The sequence below is a fragment of the Hemitrygon akajei genome, chromosome 2 (assembly GCF_048418815.1).
Source record: "Hemitrygon akajei chromosome 2, sHemAka1.3, whole genome shotgun sequence".
Taxonomy (NCBI): domain Eukaryota; kingdom Metazoa; phylum Chordata; class Chondrichthyes; order Myliobatiformes; family Dasyatidae; genus Hemitrygon; species Hemitrygon akajei.
Window position 1 is genome coordinate 41,845,823 of NC_133125.1, and position 18,909 is coordinate 41,864,731.

Here is an 18,909-nt window from a genome sequence, read left to right on the forward strand (position 1 = left end):
AGCATCAGAGGCTGAAGGGTGACCTGATCAAAGTATATAAAATCATGAGAGGCAAAGACAAGATAAGATAGAATCTTTTTTCCCAGGATGGAAACGTCAAATACTAGACAGCACCTTTTTAAGGTAAGAGGGAGAAAATACAAATACTGTATTTTTTTGGTTTGTGTTTTTTTTAAATATACAGTGATTGGTGTCTCAAACACACTGCCACAGGTAGTTATCGAAGCATTTATGACCATAACATTTAAGAACCATTTAGATAGGCACATCAACAAGCAGGAAACAGAGGGATACAGATCACATACAGAATTAGTTTAAATTGGCATCATGATCAGTGCTGACATATTGGCCTGAAGGGCTTTTGCCATAGTCCACTGTTCAATATTTTGAGTGCAGCTTATACCCGTAGCAGCATTACAATCAAAGGGTCAACCTGGTGAACCTGCAATACTAGATTATACAAGAGTGTTGTTTTTCTGACAGTTTACTACAGAGTAAAGCTATTCTGAAACCAAAGGTTCAGATCAAGACTCTGCAGTGAAATAGCTAATGGGAGCAGAAAGAGCGCACTGGCTCTGCGTATACACTATTATTCTCTGCCTGATAGCATATACAGTATTATCAAAACTAATATTTTCCAACCACCATTATCAAGCCAATGGTTCCCCATTTTTTCACTTATTTTATAAAAAATGAAATGATTGCACTTGCTACTTTCAAGTGTCCCAGAATCTACTGAATTCTGGAGTGTGATAACCAAAGAATCCTCTATCTTTATAGCTACCTCTTTCAAATATCTTAGGTAAATCAGGTGGTTCCAAGGATTATCAGCATCAGGTTCATTAACTTCTTTATTATTCCTAGCATCACGTAACTTTTTGAGTAGGACATTTGGCTCTAGGTATTGTCCAGCAGAGATACTTCTTGTTATCTCCTTAACAACAAACCAATTTCTCTCACTTGTGAAACTTCCTAATCACAGGATGTACAAATGTTTCCATCAACTGTTGATAAACATACCTTGCTATATTTACATCGAACACATTCCCTTGCAATCTACAACTTCGCTTTTTTTTTAAACTATGAAAATTTTATTAAAGGGAATGGGTGGGAGAGAGACCATTTTCCCCTTATTTAGGGAAGCAGTGTCAGTGTGTACTTTCACTTGCTTACTCCAATCAAAATAATCACGTTGATAATGCACCCTAATCACTTCTCCACTCCAGTGGCCTTTAAAACCGCATTACACTGTTAAACATTCTGACCTACTGCTTGCCCACTGCATTCAGATTTTGCCACAGATATATCCATCTCTAGCATTATATCGAATGACTCCTTGCACTCCTGATTTAAGTCAACATCCCATGCCTTGTTTGCAGTAAACTCGATGCTCTCCTATCTTCCTAAAACATCTCCATCTGTGCAAAGCTGGCCATCTACATTCATAGCAATAATCTTTATCCTGCCACTTTCTATAGCAGCTAACATCACATGTTCCTTGTGTCACTCATCATACCACTTCCACTTTTGGACTCAACTTTTTTCAGCATCCATACATGCAAAATCCTCTCCAATTTAACTACTAACATGTAAAACACTTAATCTACTTGCAGAGTAGGTCTACCTATTTGTGTGTTCCCTTATCTCTACGGCTTGCTTTAATGGAATTTTAGATCCAGTGCAGGGCCTCCTACATGGTATCAGTGGGCAGGGAAGCGACAGCAAGACCACTTAACTAAAGAATCATCACATTAGATTTTGTCAAACTATATGGATGCTTTTGTTGCATTTAACACTATGAAGTACTTAACTGTTGAAATAATCTGTCCAAACCACAGTGCATAAAGTAATTTAAATAAGAACAGTAAGCAAGACTGTTTTATGAAAAACAGAGACAAAATAAAAATAAACCTCTTCAAAAAAAAATCTTGACAACTATACACAATTCTAATAACATTTTGTTTTTTTAATAAGGCCAAAGAGGAATTATTTTAAGTATCAATTATAATGCCATTAAAAACTCGCTTCCTTCCGAAAGCACTAAACTCATTATGATTCTCTGTCAAATCTAGACACCTGTTGACACATTGCATTGATTTTAGTGCAGTCGTTTGGTTATAGACAGTTATAGCTTACCTCAGAAAATGCAAGTTACTCCCGGCAGCTGCTCCTGGAATTTCAAGGTTAAATATGCAAATCATAATGCCAGAGATGATGCCCAACACACATCATGACAAGCGCTTTAAGTATCATCACCATAACTGATATAAAATTTAATTCTTAAACTTAATGTTTATTGCTTTTCAATATAGCTTTTCAGTTAACCTCAATTATTAGACAGACTTTGTATTTTACCTAGGATATTATATTCTGTTCAAAAGTCTGAACTTTTCAGTACAAGTTTTTTTTCTCTTAAATAAAATTAGTATGCTCAATTAGAACAGATATACAACGCCAATCCAGAAGGCTAAATGGCACTACGAAATTAAAGATCTTACATACAATAGGCAATTTGTGAGGACTGTACTCTGGCCTTAGAATTATACAATTGTTATTCAATAGGAGGTGGTCATTCAGTTCAGAGTTAATGCTGGTTTATTTTGAAGGAGGGTGACAACATTTTGATAGCATGGTAAACTTGCCTCCAGCTCTGGCAACCCAGGTTCAATTGCAACCTATGGTGTTTGCATATTCACCCTTAGACCACATGGCTGTGTGCTGGCTGCTCCAGTTTCCTGCCATTTCTCTAGATGAAATGGCTGTTCGTTAAAATGCCCCAGTGAAGATGGACAATAGGAGATGTGGGGTGGGCAGGAGTTGCGGTCACAGGGGTAGAGAAGAGGTTAAGGGGAAAGCTGAAAGAAAGAGAGAAGTAAACAGGGGACTGGGATTATTCTGAGAGTGGTATGGACTTGATGACTTCCTACTGTACGAGAAATAAAACAAGAGATAATGCTTTTCACACACAAAATTGTGACAACTTAAAATATGAAGATTACTTCCATGAATTATTTATCCACAATAAACAAGTAGACCTGTTACAGGATGATGGTAGTACAACAAAAACAATGGTGCACAACTTTAAAATGGAACATTTTTTAAACGACAATCTTGATTTTTAAAATTTTGAAAATATTTCAAAATGTGGGGAATAAACAAAATATTATATACTTACAGAAACACTGGATACAAACTCTGTTAAGTTCTTCCAGAAATTTTGGTGTCATTTGCGGCAACGGATCAAGATCAACTTTTTTGAAGTCTTCTGGACAATCATGCTTTAAGTGGCCTTCTCGCTTGCATAAGCTGCACACAATTATAGATGCCTATTTAGGAGAAAGTTGACAGTCTTTTAGACAAATATTTTACACTGCTACTTCAGCATAGATTATACTAAGCTCAACCAAATGGTGGTTTATCCAAATTATTTTCCATGTTCTAACTCCTCTGATGTGATTAATTTCAAGTGTGATTAGAATACAGCAGTTCTGAGAACAATAAAAATCTATAGATGTCATTACCTTTCCCTTTGTAAAGGACAATTTACTGAATACATAAAGCATGTTGTCCTCAATCTGTGATTCACATCCATGCAAGGTAGGGTCAGTCTTTCCAACAGTAACTTCCTTGTGTTTTTCATTTTGAGCTTCCTGCTTTTCAATCTTGCTTGGAGCATGTTTGTTTGCTTGAGAAGTCACATCACTATGACTTTTAAGTACATGTTCTTCCCAGTTTCGCAATTCAATTATTTCATCTTCTTCAGACTGATTATCTTCCTCACTAGACTCTGTTGATATAGTCACAAATTCCTCTTCAGCTGTAAGACTGTCAAGATGAGCTCGAGGTGTGATATTCAGATCCAACTCATCAATATCGATGTCATCTTCCTCTTCATCCTCTTCATTCCTGTTTGAAGTCCTTTTCTCGTGCTGCATTGCCTTTTTAGGGAAACTATGCAGTTCCTCGGTACTGTCAGAGCTTTCTCTAACTTCATTTAATGTGACTTCATCAACTTTCATTTCTAGTTGATTAGAATCTTCAATGTCAACATCAGCACCTATATTCTGAGAATTCAGAAAACTCTCAGAGTCTGAAAGACTTTCTGAATTAAAATGATCTCTGTAACAAATCTTGTGTTTCACACAAGACTCAATTTCATCATCACTGGAGATCTCATTATCTGCTTCTAATGATTGTGCAAATCTATCTTCATTTAATATCCTGCCAGCAAGTGTTGAATTGTCTTTCTGTTGTCCAGATATATTAAACAGTTCTTTATGATTTGCACTTTCCAAGAGTTCATTACCATCTTTACCTTCACTTTCTGACTGATTTTCATCACCTTCCGATAAGTCATCTCCAGTGATTCTGAACTTTTGCATTTCAGGTATCATCTCCTCCTCTGTGATGCTTTCACCCTCACACTCTTGTAATGTTTCGGAATTTCTGTAGGAATTTTTCAAAGGTAGCTTTTCACTATCATTACATGCAGCACCATCATGGATCTGTTGCCATTCTCCATTAGGAAGTTCTGCTGAACTGGCAGTTGTCATTTCTGGTAGCTTCACCGCTGAAGTACAATAGTCAAGCAAATCCTGCTGGTGTGCCATAAAAGCAGACTCTGCTTTAGAAACAATTTTCTCATTGTTTCTTTTGTTGAATCTTGCTGACTTGTATCGAGGTATTGCAAAGTACTTGTATGTTGCTCGCAAACAATGAACGAAATAGTCAAATACCATTTGACTACTTAAGGTACGTGCAACATTCCTCTTTACAGCGTATGGATCTGGAGAAAAGTACACAATTACAATTTTTCATAAAATAACACTGTATCCGTTATACAACATTAAATACGTTTTTTGTAGACTGAGATTATTACATTTAGGTAGGGGGAAAAGAAAGCCTTCTTAAAGTCCAAATTGGACATCTATGTGCTGTGCCACAGGAGATGGGCAAGGTATTAATGAATATTTCCCGTTAGAGGGATATGAGCCAAACACAGGTAAATTTGAAAAGCTTAGATGGGTATCTTGCCAAAGACCCTGTTTGCACTACAGCTCTATGTTCAACACTGAAAAAACCACTTATCAATAAGCTCCAAAACCTAAGTCTTAATGCTCCTCCTGCAACTGGATCCCTGATTTCTACACTTAAGACACCCATCAATGTGACTTGGCAACAACATCTCTTCCACAATTAAAACTATGTTCTTAGCCCTCTACTCTAATCGCATTATACTTATGACGATGAGCCTAACGAAGTACAACTCCAATGCCATATTTAAGTTTGCTGACAACATCATTGGTGTGGGCTGAATCAAAGGTGGTGATGAATCAGCATGTAGGAGAGAGACTGAACATCTTGTCGAGTGGTGCCACAACCACACCTCTTACTCAACACTAGCAAAGAGATGCATGTTGATTATAGGAGAGAGAAACTGAAGGTCCATAAGCCAATCCTGAAGGGATCAAAGCTGGAGAGGATCATTTCAGAGTATCTAATGTGGGTGCAGCATTACAATGATGGCATGGGAGTGCCACGACTTTAGAAGTTTGCAAAGATTTGGCATGTAATCTAAAACTCTGACAAACTTTGATAGATGCATGGTGGAGAGTATACTGACCGGTTACATCACGGCCTGATATGGAAACACCAATGCCCTTGAAAGGAAAACCTACAATTTACAACCCAGTCCATCACGGGTAAAGCTCTCCCCACCACCGAGTGCAACCTCAAGGAGCACTGCATCAGAACAGCAGCATCCATCATCAAGGACTCCCACCATCAGGCCACACTCTCTTCTCACTTCTGCCATCAGAACAGAGGTACAGGAGCCGTTGGTCATACACCTCAACCATCAGACTCCTGAATTAGAATGGATAACTTCACTCACCTCAACACTGAACTGATTCAACAACCACTGTCCAGGAGTCCACAACTCATGTTCTCAATATTTGGTACTTATTTTATTTTCTCCTCCTTTTTGTATTTGCACAATATGTTGTCTTTTGCACACTGGTTGTCCGTCTTTCTTTGTGTGCAGTTTTTAACTGATTCTACTGTGTTTCTTTTGTAGTTACTGTGAATGCACACAAGAATCTCAGGAATGTATATGGTGATATATATGTATGTACTTTGATAATAAATTTACTTTGAACTTTGTGTGTGGGGAGGAGGGGGATTTGGGGGTTGATAATCATGCTGCTGTTGCTTTCTTTCTTGGTTTTGCAGCTATCTGGAGAAGAACTTCAGAGTTGTATACTTTGACAATAAATGAACCTTTGAACAAAATTCCTCCATTCAAAGCTGCTCATGCCAGTCTTTAGCAAAACCAACATAATATACAGGTCTAGAAATAAATACTAATCATGCCCCCCAATTCCCACTATGTTCAAAGTAATTACTACATGTAACAAGAGGTGGCAACCACTGACGCCTTGAATAGACAAGCACAACTGGTTCAGGACCGAATGTCAACTAGCTCCTGATCAGACAGATTATGGGAGTAAGAGTCCTTACCTGGTCTCTGCCTCCACAGAGGTCCCATATACTGGGTATTTTTATTTAAGTGAACAGTAGGTTATATTTTAATTTTAAATGCACATTTAGCAGGTTTCTGATAAGTAAGGGGAAAAGGTAAATATGAAATTAGCCATCACAGAAGAGTTAGGAACTCCAAATGGTGCATTTCTAACCACACCTGGAGTACTCAGTTAGGACCAGTCTACCATTTTTTTTTAAAAAAAGCACAACTCACCACTTTTTTTTCCAAAGAGACTTGAGGTAGATGGCACTCACACTAACATACATTAAAAGTACCATCCTAACTATTCTTTTGTACAGAGCAACAATTTACAGAAATGTATGTAATATTATTAATAATTTCTTTTCTTTCACAGACATGTCTGAAAGCCATATAACAGTACAAGAAATTTACATTTCCTACCAATTCCATTTGTATGGGAGAGCTGGGAACGGGTAATAATGTGAAGGAAAAACTATGATTAGGCTCATAAAGAACTTCAAAATTTGTATTTCTATGCAGACCTTCCACGGCAATTCTCCTGTTGGGCCAGTCTTTAGCTTCTCGAGAAAGTGGTTCTCCGATGCGTATATTAATAACGAAATAAGTCAATGTAAATTCAATTGCATAAAATCGAAGTAGTTCAAGCCACAGCTGTCCTACAGGTAGAGAACTTTGTTGATCAAAGACAAGTGGAACCTACAAAAGGGAATATGTTCGATAAAATAGTCAACAATTGATTGTTTGCCAGAATAAAATTAATGAAATCCATTTACGCTAGAGAAACATACCTTCCCTTCATTTGAAACATCACCCTCACTCGATTTAAATGCCCAGATAACCTCATTGTTTTCTACTCTTTTAAGATAGAAGTCGGTCAAGTTATCCATCATAAATCCTTCAATCTTTAAAAAAAGATAAACAATTTCTATTAAATAATTATTATGGTGCTTCTACATTCCAAAAACCTTACCAACAATTATAATGAATGTCCAAATTTTAGTGCACCACACAGGACCAGTTTTTTTTCCCTTTAAAAAGCACAGGCTGGATTGCCCTGAAAATATATTTATACAGCACTCTTTAAATAGAAGATAAAATGAAGCAAATTAGACATTAATACAGCACTTATTTCCATATATCAAATGTTTCTTGTAATTATGTTGATTCGCCAGAGAAGCAATCCTCCAAGAGGACCACAACTTTGTCGTGGTTTGGATGTTTGTGTGCCTCAATGGTCTGGAGGGCTATGTTGTTGGATTCAGGGTTTTATGCTTTGGCTCCTGGTATGGACATCTATGCAAAACAGGTTAAAGGGTAGAGGCTAGACTAAGGGTGTTCCACCAGTCCTCCAGGTTTGGGGGTTCAGCTCAGGGACAACAACCCTGACTGGTCAAACAAAACTGTAACGGAAACAGCAATGGAGAATCATTCTACGATGGAGTGGCAAATGACAGTCAGGACCTTCATTGCTGCCCTAAACAGCAGCAGTGTAACAGGCAGTAATTAAGCAAGTAACAGAGCAGCAAATAGGAAATAATAAAACTCAAGCAGATATCTTACCCATAATCCAAGATACACAGGTAGCACACATTCTGACCTTTGTTGAAGAAAGAATATTACCATTAAAGCAAAAGCATAGGGTGGCATCCCTCCTTCTTCTGGGCAATCAAGATGACAAAGCTGAAAACAATAAGAAGTTGGTTTGATTTTTTATTAAGTCCTAGGTTATTATAAAATCAGTTAAACAGTGCAGAGAGGGAACCTATTTAGCCCACCATGTCTGAGCTGTTCTTTGAAAGTTCCATGTTCCTTTTACATGTGACCTTATAAAACAGCTATTCTTCAATTATTTCTTCAACTTTCATCATTATAGGTAGAGGTTCATAAACCCCTGCAACCTTAGTCGAAACAGAGGAATTTGTAATCTCCCATCTAGATATTTGGCAGGTGATTTTAAACTTATGAAGCCTGTTATTAATCCAGTTACCAAGAAGTATAATACAGACTGCTGCATCAAAACCTCACTTCATCCTGAAAAGTTCTCAGGTCACTTCTCAACCATCTGTTTGTCAAAGTTAAGAATACTGAATCAGAATCAGGCTTAACATCACTGGCACATGTTGTGACATTTTTTCCAGTAGCTGTACATTACAATTAGAATAAATTACAGTAAGAAATACATACAAACTAAATAAATGCAAAAAAGAGCAAAAAAAAAGCAAGTTAGTGTACATAATTTCATTGTTCATTCAGAAATCTGATGGTGGATAGGAATCTGTTCCTGAAACCTTGAATATCTATCTTCAGGCTCCTGTGCATCCTCCTCTAGCAAAGAGAAGAGGGCATGCCCTAGGTGATGGGGTTCCTTACTGATAAATATCATCTTTTGGGACATCGCCTTTTGAAGGTGACCACAATGTTCGGAAGGCTACTGTCCATGATGGCGCTGACTGAATTTACGACTTTCTGCAGCCTTTTCCGATCCTGTGTAGTGGCCCCTCCATACCAGACAGTGATACAACCAGTTGTAATGCTCTTTGCATAAGTCTTTGGTGACATCACCAAATCTCCTAATATAGCCGCTGTCATACCTTCTTTGTAAATTTATCAATATGTTGGACCCAGGATAGATCCTCAGATATGTTGGCACCCAGGAACATGAAAATGCTTAGCCTTTTCAATGCAGATCCCTCAATGAGGGCTGATGTATGTTCCCTCAATTTCCCCTTCCTGAAGGCCACTATCAATTCCTTGGTTGTCATTGTGACACCACTCAACTAGCTGATCCATCTCACTCCTATACACCTCCTCATCACCAAATGAAATTCTGCCAACAATAGTTGTGTCATCAGCAAATTTATAGATGGTGCTTGAGCTGTGCCTAGCCACACAGATGGGTGTAGAGAGAGTAGAGCAGTGGGCTAAGTACACATCTTTGAGGTGCACCAGTGTTGATTGTCAGAGAGGAGCAGATGTTATTTCCAGCTCTCACTAACTGTAGTCTCCCGACAAAGAAGTGAAAGATTCAGTTGCAGAGGACTTCTGGAGCGTGTTAAATGGTACTGAGAACATGGTTGCATTGAATGGTGAACTGCAATCAATAAACAGCAAGCAGTAGGTATTGCTATTGTCCAAGTGACCCAAGGCTGAGTGGAGAGCGAGTGAGGTTGCACCCGCTGTAGACCTATTGTGGCGACAGGCAAATTGCAGCGAGTTGGAAGTAGGCACTTGAAAGTAGGTACAGAGATGTCAGGGGTAAGTTTGTTTGCTTTTTTTAAAAAAAAATGATGTTGCTTACTGGAGTACCCATGGTTGTGACTGTGGATTTCAGCTATTGTAGTCCTAAACAGGAATATCTGATGAATCCCATCGGAGCTTCATACAAAGAGTAGCTACTTATTGCTGCCATCTTGGTGCTATCTTTGCTGAAGAGTGCAGCTTTCTTAAGCTGTTTCATGATGTTCTATTTACATTTTTTTTTAATGAAAGCCTTTATATGCAAGAACAATTAACATATCTCTGTACATCAATTTACCAACCTACTATCCACCTTTAAGGAGTTACCAAGATTTCCCTGCTCACTAAAACACAGGAATCATAATTCAGGAAATGCAGTATTTCCATGTTAAGCATCCCAAAAGCATTTCTTCAGTCATTTCCTACTTTTATAAATTGAACACCACTCATTGCATTTCTCATTTAAACATCTTACCAAATCTTTAAGTTCAAGTTTCAAATAAGTTATAAGCTTGCTTCACTTTTGACTTGAAACAGAATCAGAAAAACCTGACATTTATGAAAAGCCATTGTAAATTATCTCCCAGCCTGAAAATAATCTCTACACCTGCCCCTTCATTCCTGTTTATAGACTAATTGTACAATTTTAATCATAAATCTCCTATAAAATAATGCTCTTTGATGTGGGAAAATGGCATACAGGGCAAGACCAGATGGTAAGCATTTTCTCAATAGATCTTCAACATTTTTATTCACCCATCTCTAGGAATAAATTCCTAGAAAGGAATAAAAGAATACTGGATAAATTTGTTGTCTTGCTGGATACATGGTTATTAACTATAGTATCAGGACTGCACAATTCAGTTTTCACTATAATGGTAATTGGAAGTTGTTTTGGTGTGATATATGCAACACATTTAAAAAAATTACATCAAAAACTTGAAAGATCCCAGCCATGCAATGAATGCAAAATCTGATAGTTTAAAACCAGCTGATTGCTGTAATGATAGAAAAATATTTTATGTAAATTGTTCTTCGGCCCTGAGTTCATCTTTCATTCAGTTTTCCATTTGGTTGAGCAACAGTTTCTAAATATGTAGGTATTGATCCTCCTCTTTATAGTAAAACCTACAGTAAAAAATCAACTACACAATTGACTAGTAGTTCTTTGAAGCCTGTTGTCACTCAATGAGATCATGTTTAATCCTCCATGTCAAGAACACTTCCTTGTCTGATCCCCATACCTTTGGATTCCCTTCAAGATCAAACATCATTATTCACCTCGAGTTAATGACTGAGTAACCAGTCAGCTGGACTGGAAAATTTCAAAAGATTCACAGTCCACATACATACCATTTTCATTTCTCCTTTCTATAATTGTAATTTAACTACATACTTGACATGCAAGGTTAACCATAAAATGAATGCCAACATGTATATCTTTATATCATGAAATATCATGTATATCCTTGTATCATGAAAATATAAAAAAAAAATTAAAACTCCCATTCAATTTAGCAACATCTGTTTTATTCTCAGTCTACAATTTCCTAAAAATCAGATTCACTTTTCTCTAGTTTGAGCAAAACTCCCCAATATAAAACACCATTAGCTTGATTCTGTCATTTCCAAGTTTGCCATCTGACCTCATTCTCTTCAAAGTTGAATTTGCCCTCTTCACTTCTTACCCTTCTCCTTTTCACCCTGCTTTTGTTCATCTCCCAGTAAAACATTGGGAATGTTCTATTATGTGAATGATAACATACATAAAAAAATCACAGGATTCCCCCAGGTAACAAACAGGTTCCATTCTTACAAGTTGAAAAATCAAAAATCTAGAAAAGATTCAACATGGTAACAGTATTAGAATTAGACTGAATGGAATTGAAAGTGCATGAGATAATAACTACCACCACCAAAATTGGAGAGTAAGGGAAAAGTGGTTCTGTTGGTTGTAGGAATGGATGTAATCAAATGTCCATCATTTGGGTATTCATAGTCTGACGATGTCATGCATTGTTTTTAATGATGGAGATTATTATTGAGTTTTAATTTCAAATTTAATTTCAGTGGTTTGACCACTTCATAACTACTGACATAAAAAATATGCCAGTTACCTGAAAATTCTTACTTTGAGGTATATTATTCAAAATGAAGTCAAAAGCAAACAAAATACAAAGTTTCAAGGAGAAGCAGTTGTCAAAATAAAGAATAAAATTGCTAACAAGTACTGATAATGAAACATATAAACTTGTACTTAATAACTATTTAATTTCAGAATAAAAACTGAATTTCTTACCTTTGCCCAAGACCTAAAGGCAATAACCAGTGGAGTAAGAGAAGGTTCAAACTTTGCCAAGGCAGCTAAGTGACAAGTTGTGAGCCATGCATTTTCATTGCCTGCACTTACTTTACATAAAAGGCCACTGAAAAAGAGTATAGGATGAAGATTTTAAAATTATATAGGTTAATTCACAACTGTACAATGCTCTCAGAAAGAAGTTTATACACCGATTAGTACATGGCCTCTTTTTTTCCCTGAGCAAGGCTAATATACTCCTGATGCTCAGCAGGCCAAGCAGCATCTATGGAAAAGAGTACAGTCGACATTTCAGGCCAGACCCTTCAGCAGGACTGAAGAAAAAAAAGAGTAGATTTTAAATTCCTATCTTTTAAATCTATTAATCTTTTTTTCTCCAGTCCTACTGAAGGGTTTTGGCCTGAAATGTCGACAGTACTCTTTTCCATAGATGCTGCTTGGCCTGCTGAGTTCCTCCACCATTTTGTGTGTGTTGCTTGGATTGGCAGCATCTGCAGATTTTCTCTTGTTTGCGATTGGAATACTCCTGATTCTGTTTGCTATATTCTGCATATATCAGACATTAGAATATTGACATCATAAAGACGTCAATATTTCAGAACCACTTTGCCTTGCACAGTTTGCCTGTTGCAGTTGCAGGCTGATAAGGGAATTTTGTAACAGGCCATTCAAAGAAATTGTGATCTATCCATGAATAAAGAGTATCAATACAATTTGCAATTCTACTGAATCTGAGAGTCTTACTGGGATAGTGATCCTGACTGACATATGTGCCCTTGTAAAGACTTGGCACAGGGGCACATCCAATTGGTAATATCTTTTAAGTGACAGCTCTCTGCAATTAGGATTTAAGACTTTGATGCTTGCTTGCAAGTCAATTTGAAGCAATTAGAATTATTAACATGCAGAATCCCCAGCAAAAAAGTCAATGACCTCCACAAAGGATGATTTTATTTAATACAAGAAAGGTATCCATGCTGTTTTACAACAGAAAGGGATACAACTACATAAGCATAACATCTATACAGAGTAGTATTTCTTGATGCAGTTAATGTTGTAATTCAATAGATAACTAGTCTGCTTATATCTTTGTTTGATAATGTTAAGGTCACATATACTCTATCGTAGTCCACAGGCATTCGGCCATCGATTCTACTCCGTCATTCGATCAGGGCTGATTCATTTTCCCTCTCAACCCCATTCACCTACCTTCTACCTGCAACCTTTGAGCCCCTGACTAATCAAGAACCTATCAACCTCCACTTTAAATATACCCAATGACTCAGCCTCCTCAGTTGTCTATGGAAATGGATTCCACAGATTCACCACACTGCGGATAAAGAAATTCTTCCTCATCTCTTTTGTAACACGATGTCCTTCAATTCCCAGGCTGTGCCCTCAGGTCCTAGATTCACCTGCAATTGGACAACCTCTGCATATCCAGTCTATCTAGGCCTTTCAATATTCAATAGGTTTCAATGAGATCCATCTCTCCTCTCCCACCATATGTCTATAGTATAGTGGTTCCCAGCCACTAAGTAAGGGGTCCATGGACTCCAGGTTGTACTCACTATAGTATTGATTCTGTACTATAGTGAGTACAGGGCCAGAGCCATTAAACGCCCCTCATATATTAAACTTTTCATTCTTGTGAACCTCCCCTGAACCCTCTCCAATGCCAGAACATCCTTTCTAAGCATATGGGGCCAAAATCTGCTCACAATATTCCAAATGTAGTCTAACTTCATCACCATTATGTGCCGTGTCGTATTACGTGGCCAATCATGGCCTATCCATGACCATGATTGCTCTTGACAAATTTTTCTACAGAAGTGGTTTGCCAGTGCCTTCTTCTGGGCCGTGTCTTTACAAGACGGGTGACCCCAGCCATTATCAATACTCAGAGATAGTCTGTCTGGCGTCAATATAACCAGGACTTGTGATCTGCACCAGCTACTCATATGACTGCTACTAGCTGCTCCCATGACTTCATGTGACCCTGATTAGGGGGCTAAGTAGGTAAATCATCTTGCCCACGGGAGACCTGCAGGTTAGCAGAGGGAAGAAGCACCTTACACCTTCTTTGGTAGAGACACATCTCCACACCACCACTTAACTAATGCCTTATAAAGCCTCCAGCATTAGATTCTTGCTCTTACCTTCTCACGAAATGAATGCTAACACTGTATTTGCCTTCCTTACTACCGATTCAACCTACAAGTTGACCTTCAGGGGATCTTGCACCCAGAATCCCAAAAATAATTGCATTGCCGATTACTAAATTCAATACCCGTTTTGAAAAATAGTCAACACCTTTATTCCTTCTATCAAAGTGCGTGACATACATTTTCTACTATTATTCCATCGCCTAATCTGTCCAAGATCTTCTGCAGACCCCCTGCTTCCTCAACACTAACTGCCTCTCCACCAATCTTTTATCATCTACAAATCTGGCCTCAAAGTAATCAATTCTATCATTCATATGATTAACATTAAGATGAAAAGGAGCTTATCTACTCTTTGCCTCCTGCCAGTCAGCCAGTCTTTTATCTATACGAGAGAAAATCTGCATTTGCTAGAAATCCATGATGCTGCCTGGCCTGTTCAGTTCCTCTAGCATTTGCTTTGCTTTTATCCATAAAAGTCTTTCCTGTAATACCATGGGCTCCTATCTTGTTTAGCAGCCTCATGTGCAGCACCTTGAAAAAGGCCTTTTAAAAATAAAAGCAAGCAACATCCACTGACTCACTTTTGTCTATCCTACCTGTTATTTTTTCAAAGAATTCCAACAGATTTGTCAGGAAAGATTTCCCCTTAAGGAAACCATGCTCACTTCAGCCCATTTTATCATGTGTCACCAATTTTCCCGAAACCTCATCCTTAATAAAGGACTCTAACATCTAGCCAACTACTAGGCTAACTTGTCTCTAATTTCCTGTCTTTTGCCTTTCTTCCTTCTTATAGGGTGGAGTGATATTTGCAATTTTCCAGTGCTCTGAAACCCTTCTAGGTTCTAATGAATTTTGAAAGATTGCTGCTAATGCCTCCACAATTTCTTCAGCATTCACACTTCCCAAGAACACACAAAGATATACTCTAGCTCAATGGAAAGGAGTTTGCTTATCAGCATGGCTGATAATTTACTGTCTGAAATCCTCAGAGCATTCAGTCAGTCCTGACGAAGGGTCTCGACCCGAAACGTCGACAGTGCTTCTCCCTATAGATGCTGCCTAGCTTGCTGTGTTCTACCAGCATTTTGTGTGTGTTGTTGTTTAAAATTTAAAACAGCCTTTTACTGAAAAATATGCAAATTGACATTTATTGCTAAAAGCATGACAATTTTTTATGTTTCTACTTTCTTGTATGACACTTCAAAAGAACTTAAAGATTCACAGGTTTAATATCTCAAAAGATCAACACATATGTCACAGATTTTGATTCTCCACTGTAAAGGAAACTGAGAAAGTGCACATCAACTTATTAAACAGCTACTGTTAAGCTAAATAAGTTTATAACAATGCAGGAAAATCATTAACACTAATAAATCATAAATTTGTACAAGTGAAGGAAATTACATTGAATTTAAAAAGGTTATGTTCATAAACAAAAATGAATCAAAATCAATTGGAATATTTCTTTTAATCCCATGAAATATTGCAACGAATGCATTAAGAAAATAGGAGATAAAAGAGTGTGGATTTTTATATCTGTTTAAATTGCAAGCATAAATATACTGTATTAAGACTGGTACTGGTTAAGGGAAATAATGTAGCCATGTGTTTTTATCCCCTCTCCTATCAGTTAATTGCTTATCATGTGCTGTGACATTTAATCATGAACAAGAGAAGAAATTATGTACTGTCACTGAGCGTGAGTTTTCCTACGTATCAGCTCAAAATTTATAAGTTTCTATGTTAAACCCTCTTTTCAGAGGGGAGGGGGAGAGGAAGGGGGTAAAAAAAGATTAAATACACCAAAATGTTAAAAGGAAATGAAGTTAGCTTAATATTTGATATGTTGAAAAATATGTACATTGTTAGATTAACTAGCAAACAATGGTTGTTTCATCTTTTATAAAAATCTCAATGCATGTTACATATGGTAATTACTGTACATTCAGCTGAAGAAAAAGTACCAACGTACCTTTGCTTGTCTCTACATAGTATGACAGGCACTCTGGCATGGAACTCCGCCTCAACATCAATGAAAGAAACTGAATAAATTTGGGAAGAGCAAAAAAATCTATTTAACAATTCTTCTGTCTATTATTACTGTTCTTTCTGCTCATCATTGGAAGCGATGGGGTTAGAAGGATTGGCTCAGAAGGTTAATACTTTTGAATCAAGCCACAACTAAACTAATCTGAACAGCTCAGGGCTGTACGGGTACAGGTATCCCCCGCTTTTTGAAAGTTCGCTTTACGCCACTTCACCTTCACGAAAGACCTACATTAGCACCTGATTGGAACAGAAAGAAATCCGAAGAAGATTTTTGGTTTTACGAAAAAGGGCGAAAAGCAAAAATAGCGTTCAGCGTTTGTTTTGCAGCGAACCGTTACAGAGGCCGCGTGCACCCCAAGCAGCAAGAGTGGTGCCGCCAATTTTAATATCTGTCTGCTTTATTAATATTTTAAATTAAATTTAAATTAAAATGTATCAATATTTTAATATTTTTTATATTTTAATATCTATCTGCTTTGAGGCAAAATGTGAGTAAAATCATTTCAAAAATTGAGATGCAAACTGACTGCATAATTGTAGTTACATTCTTGTATTACATGAGGCAACGTCTAGAATAAAGAGGGCCTTAAAGACAGTACAGGCTAATTATGCATGAAAAACTGAATCCCACATAATTTGAAAAACTTACTGCTATTCCTGAGGCTTTCCTGAACTTGCACCAGCACATCTGGTTGATTCATCTGAGGAACAAAAAAATCTAACTTATGAAACAAATTCATTTATAATGTTTTCAAACAAAAGCTACTTTCTTGTTTGTTTACATTATTTAAAAATTGTGCTATTACTCCAATTTTTAAAAACATCTGGCTGTTTGCAACTATAACTTTTATATATGAGTTTGCAATATACCAGTCCTAAGGCAGTTGTAGCTACATATTAAATGTCTTCATTTTTTGTGAACTTAACAGGAATTAATCAAAACTAAACTATTCATTTTTTAAAAAGTTATTCCAAAATTGTAGATTATCACAATTTTTGTTTTTATTTATTTATATATATGTGTGTGCAGTTTGAATCCTGGCAGAACTGTTTTTAAGGGAGATTAAATATAGATTATAAATAGGTGTGTGGAGCAAGTGAGTGAATATAAAATGTTTGACACAAGGCTAATACAGCTGCAACAACTAAGTCTTTTGTTGCATTTGTGCATATGCCAATAAACTCAACTTTGGAAAAACAAACAATCCCTGCTATCTATTAAACATATAGTGGTGCTAGAAAGTTTGTGAACCCTGTAGAATTTTCTCTATTTCTGCTTAAATACGACTTAAGATTATACTTGTTCATTTATTAAGAAAAATGTTCCAATATTACATGTATTTATTGGAAAATGTACGAGTCTTTGCTTTCAGTACTCATGTGACCCCTTGTGTTGTTGTTCGTCCTTCAGAGTCGATGACGACCACGACTTCTGTCAGGTGGAGGGTTTGTGGCTGTGGGTCCGGAGGTGACTGGTGAGGCCAGTCCAGGCCCTGAAAGCTCGCCCACATGTGAGACACGAGGGTAGGTGCTGCAGTGGAAGTGGAGGTAGCTTGAGCCTTGCGCGCAGCGCATTTCCTCTGAGCCTCTGCGGTGCGTCTGATTTCTGCTGCATACGCTCCTGTAGTGGTCCTGCTCCACCAGGTTGGGCGGTCCAGAGCAAGCGATTCCCAGCTACTGGGATTGATGTTGAGGTCTTTGAGGGACACTTTGAGGCAGTCTTTGAAACGTTTCTTCTGTCCTCCAACTGAGCGCTTGCCCTGGCTCAGCTCTCCATACAGCAGCTGTTTTGGTAGTCGATTGTCAGACATCCTGACGATATGGCCAGCCCATCTGGCTTGGGCTTTCTGTGGGAGGGTGTAGACGCTGTGGGTGCTAGCCCGCTCCAGGACCTCCGCGTCTGGGACTTTGTCCTGCCATCGTACGTGGAGAAGTCTGCGGAGGCAGCTCAAGTGGAAGTGGTTGAGCTGTTTAGCGTGTCTGCTGTAGACAGTCCAGGTCTCGCTGGCATAGAGGAGGGTGGTGAGAACCACTGCTCAGTAGACCTTCAGCTTGGTGGTAAGGCTGAGTCCTCTCCGCTCCCATACATTCTCATGGAGTCTCCCAAAGGTGGCACTGGCTTTGGCGATTCTGTTGCTGATCTCTGCATCTATGTTCACCACTCGTGATAGAGTACTGCCCAGATAAGTAAAGCTGTCGACTGCCAGTAGCTTCTGCCCCTTTACTGTGATGTGTGGTTCCTGGTAGGGCTTTCCAGGTATGGGCTGGTATATAACTTTGGTCTTTTTGGTGCTGATTGTAAGTCCAAAGTTGTCACAGGCTCGTGAGAAGCTGTGACACCTTGTACAGCAATAACTTCAACCAAACATTTCCAGTAACTGTTGATCAGTCCCACACATTGGCTTGGAGAAATTTTAGGCCATTCCTCCTTTCAAAACTGCTTCAACTCTGAGATGTTGGTGGGTTTCCTTCCACGAACTGCTTGCTTCAGGTCCTTCCACAACATTTCTATAGGACTAACATCAGGACTTTGACTCGGCCATTCCAAAACACAACTTGTTTATAAACCATTCTGTGCTTTTGATTTATTCTTGTCTTTCGGATCA

The 18,909-nt window shown here is 38.0% G+C and overlaps 1 protein-coding gene across 6 annotated transcripts in view; it reads right to left on the bottom strand.

The window, feature by feature from the left end:
* Positions 1-18,909, bottom strand: part of LOC140741174 (terminal uridylyltransferase 7-like) — a 61,576-nt gene that overhangs the window by 23,088 nt on the left and 19,579 nt on the right. For all 6 annotated transcript variants that reach the window (XR_012102024.1, XM_073071064.1, XM_073071072.1 and 3 more), the window contains 8 exons: positions 16,953-17,004; positions 16,227-16,296; positions 12,063-12,189; positions 8,087-8,206; positions 7,315-7,428; positions 7,048-7,222; positions 3,522-4,786; positions 3,176-3,326 (listed from right to left, as the gene is read on the bottom strand). Coding sequence is in view for 5 of the 6 variants with exons in the window: in XM_073071064.1 (XP_072927165.1) it covers positions 3,176-3,326; positions 3,522-4,786; positions 7,048-7,222; positions 7,315-7,428; positions 8,087-8,206; positions 12,063-12,189; positions 16,227-16,296; positions 16,953-17,004 (2,074 nt within the window). In the remaining variant the exon portion in view is untranslated. The remainder of the gene's footprint in view (positions 1-3,175; positions 3,327-3,521; positions 4,787-7,047; positions 7,223-7,314; positions 7,429-8,086; positions 8,207-12,062; positions 12,190-16,226; positions 16,297-16,952; positions 17,005-18,909) is intronic.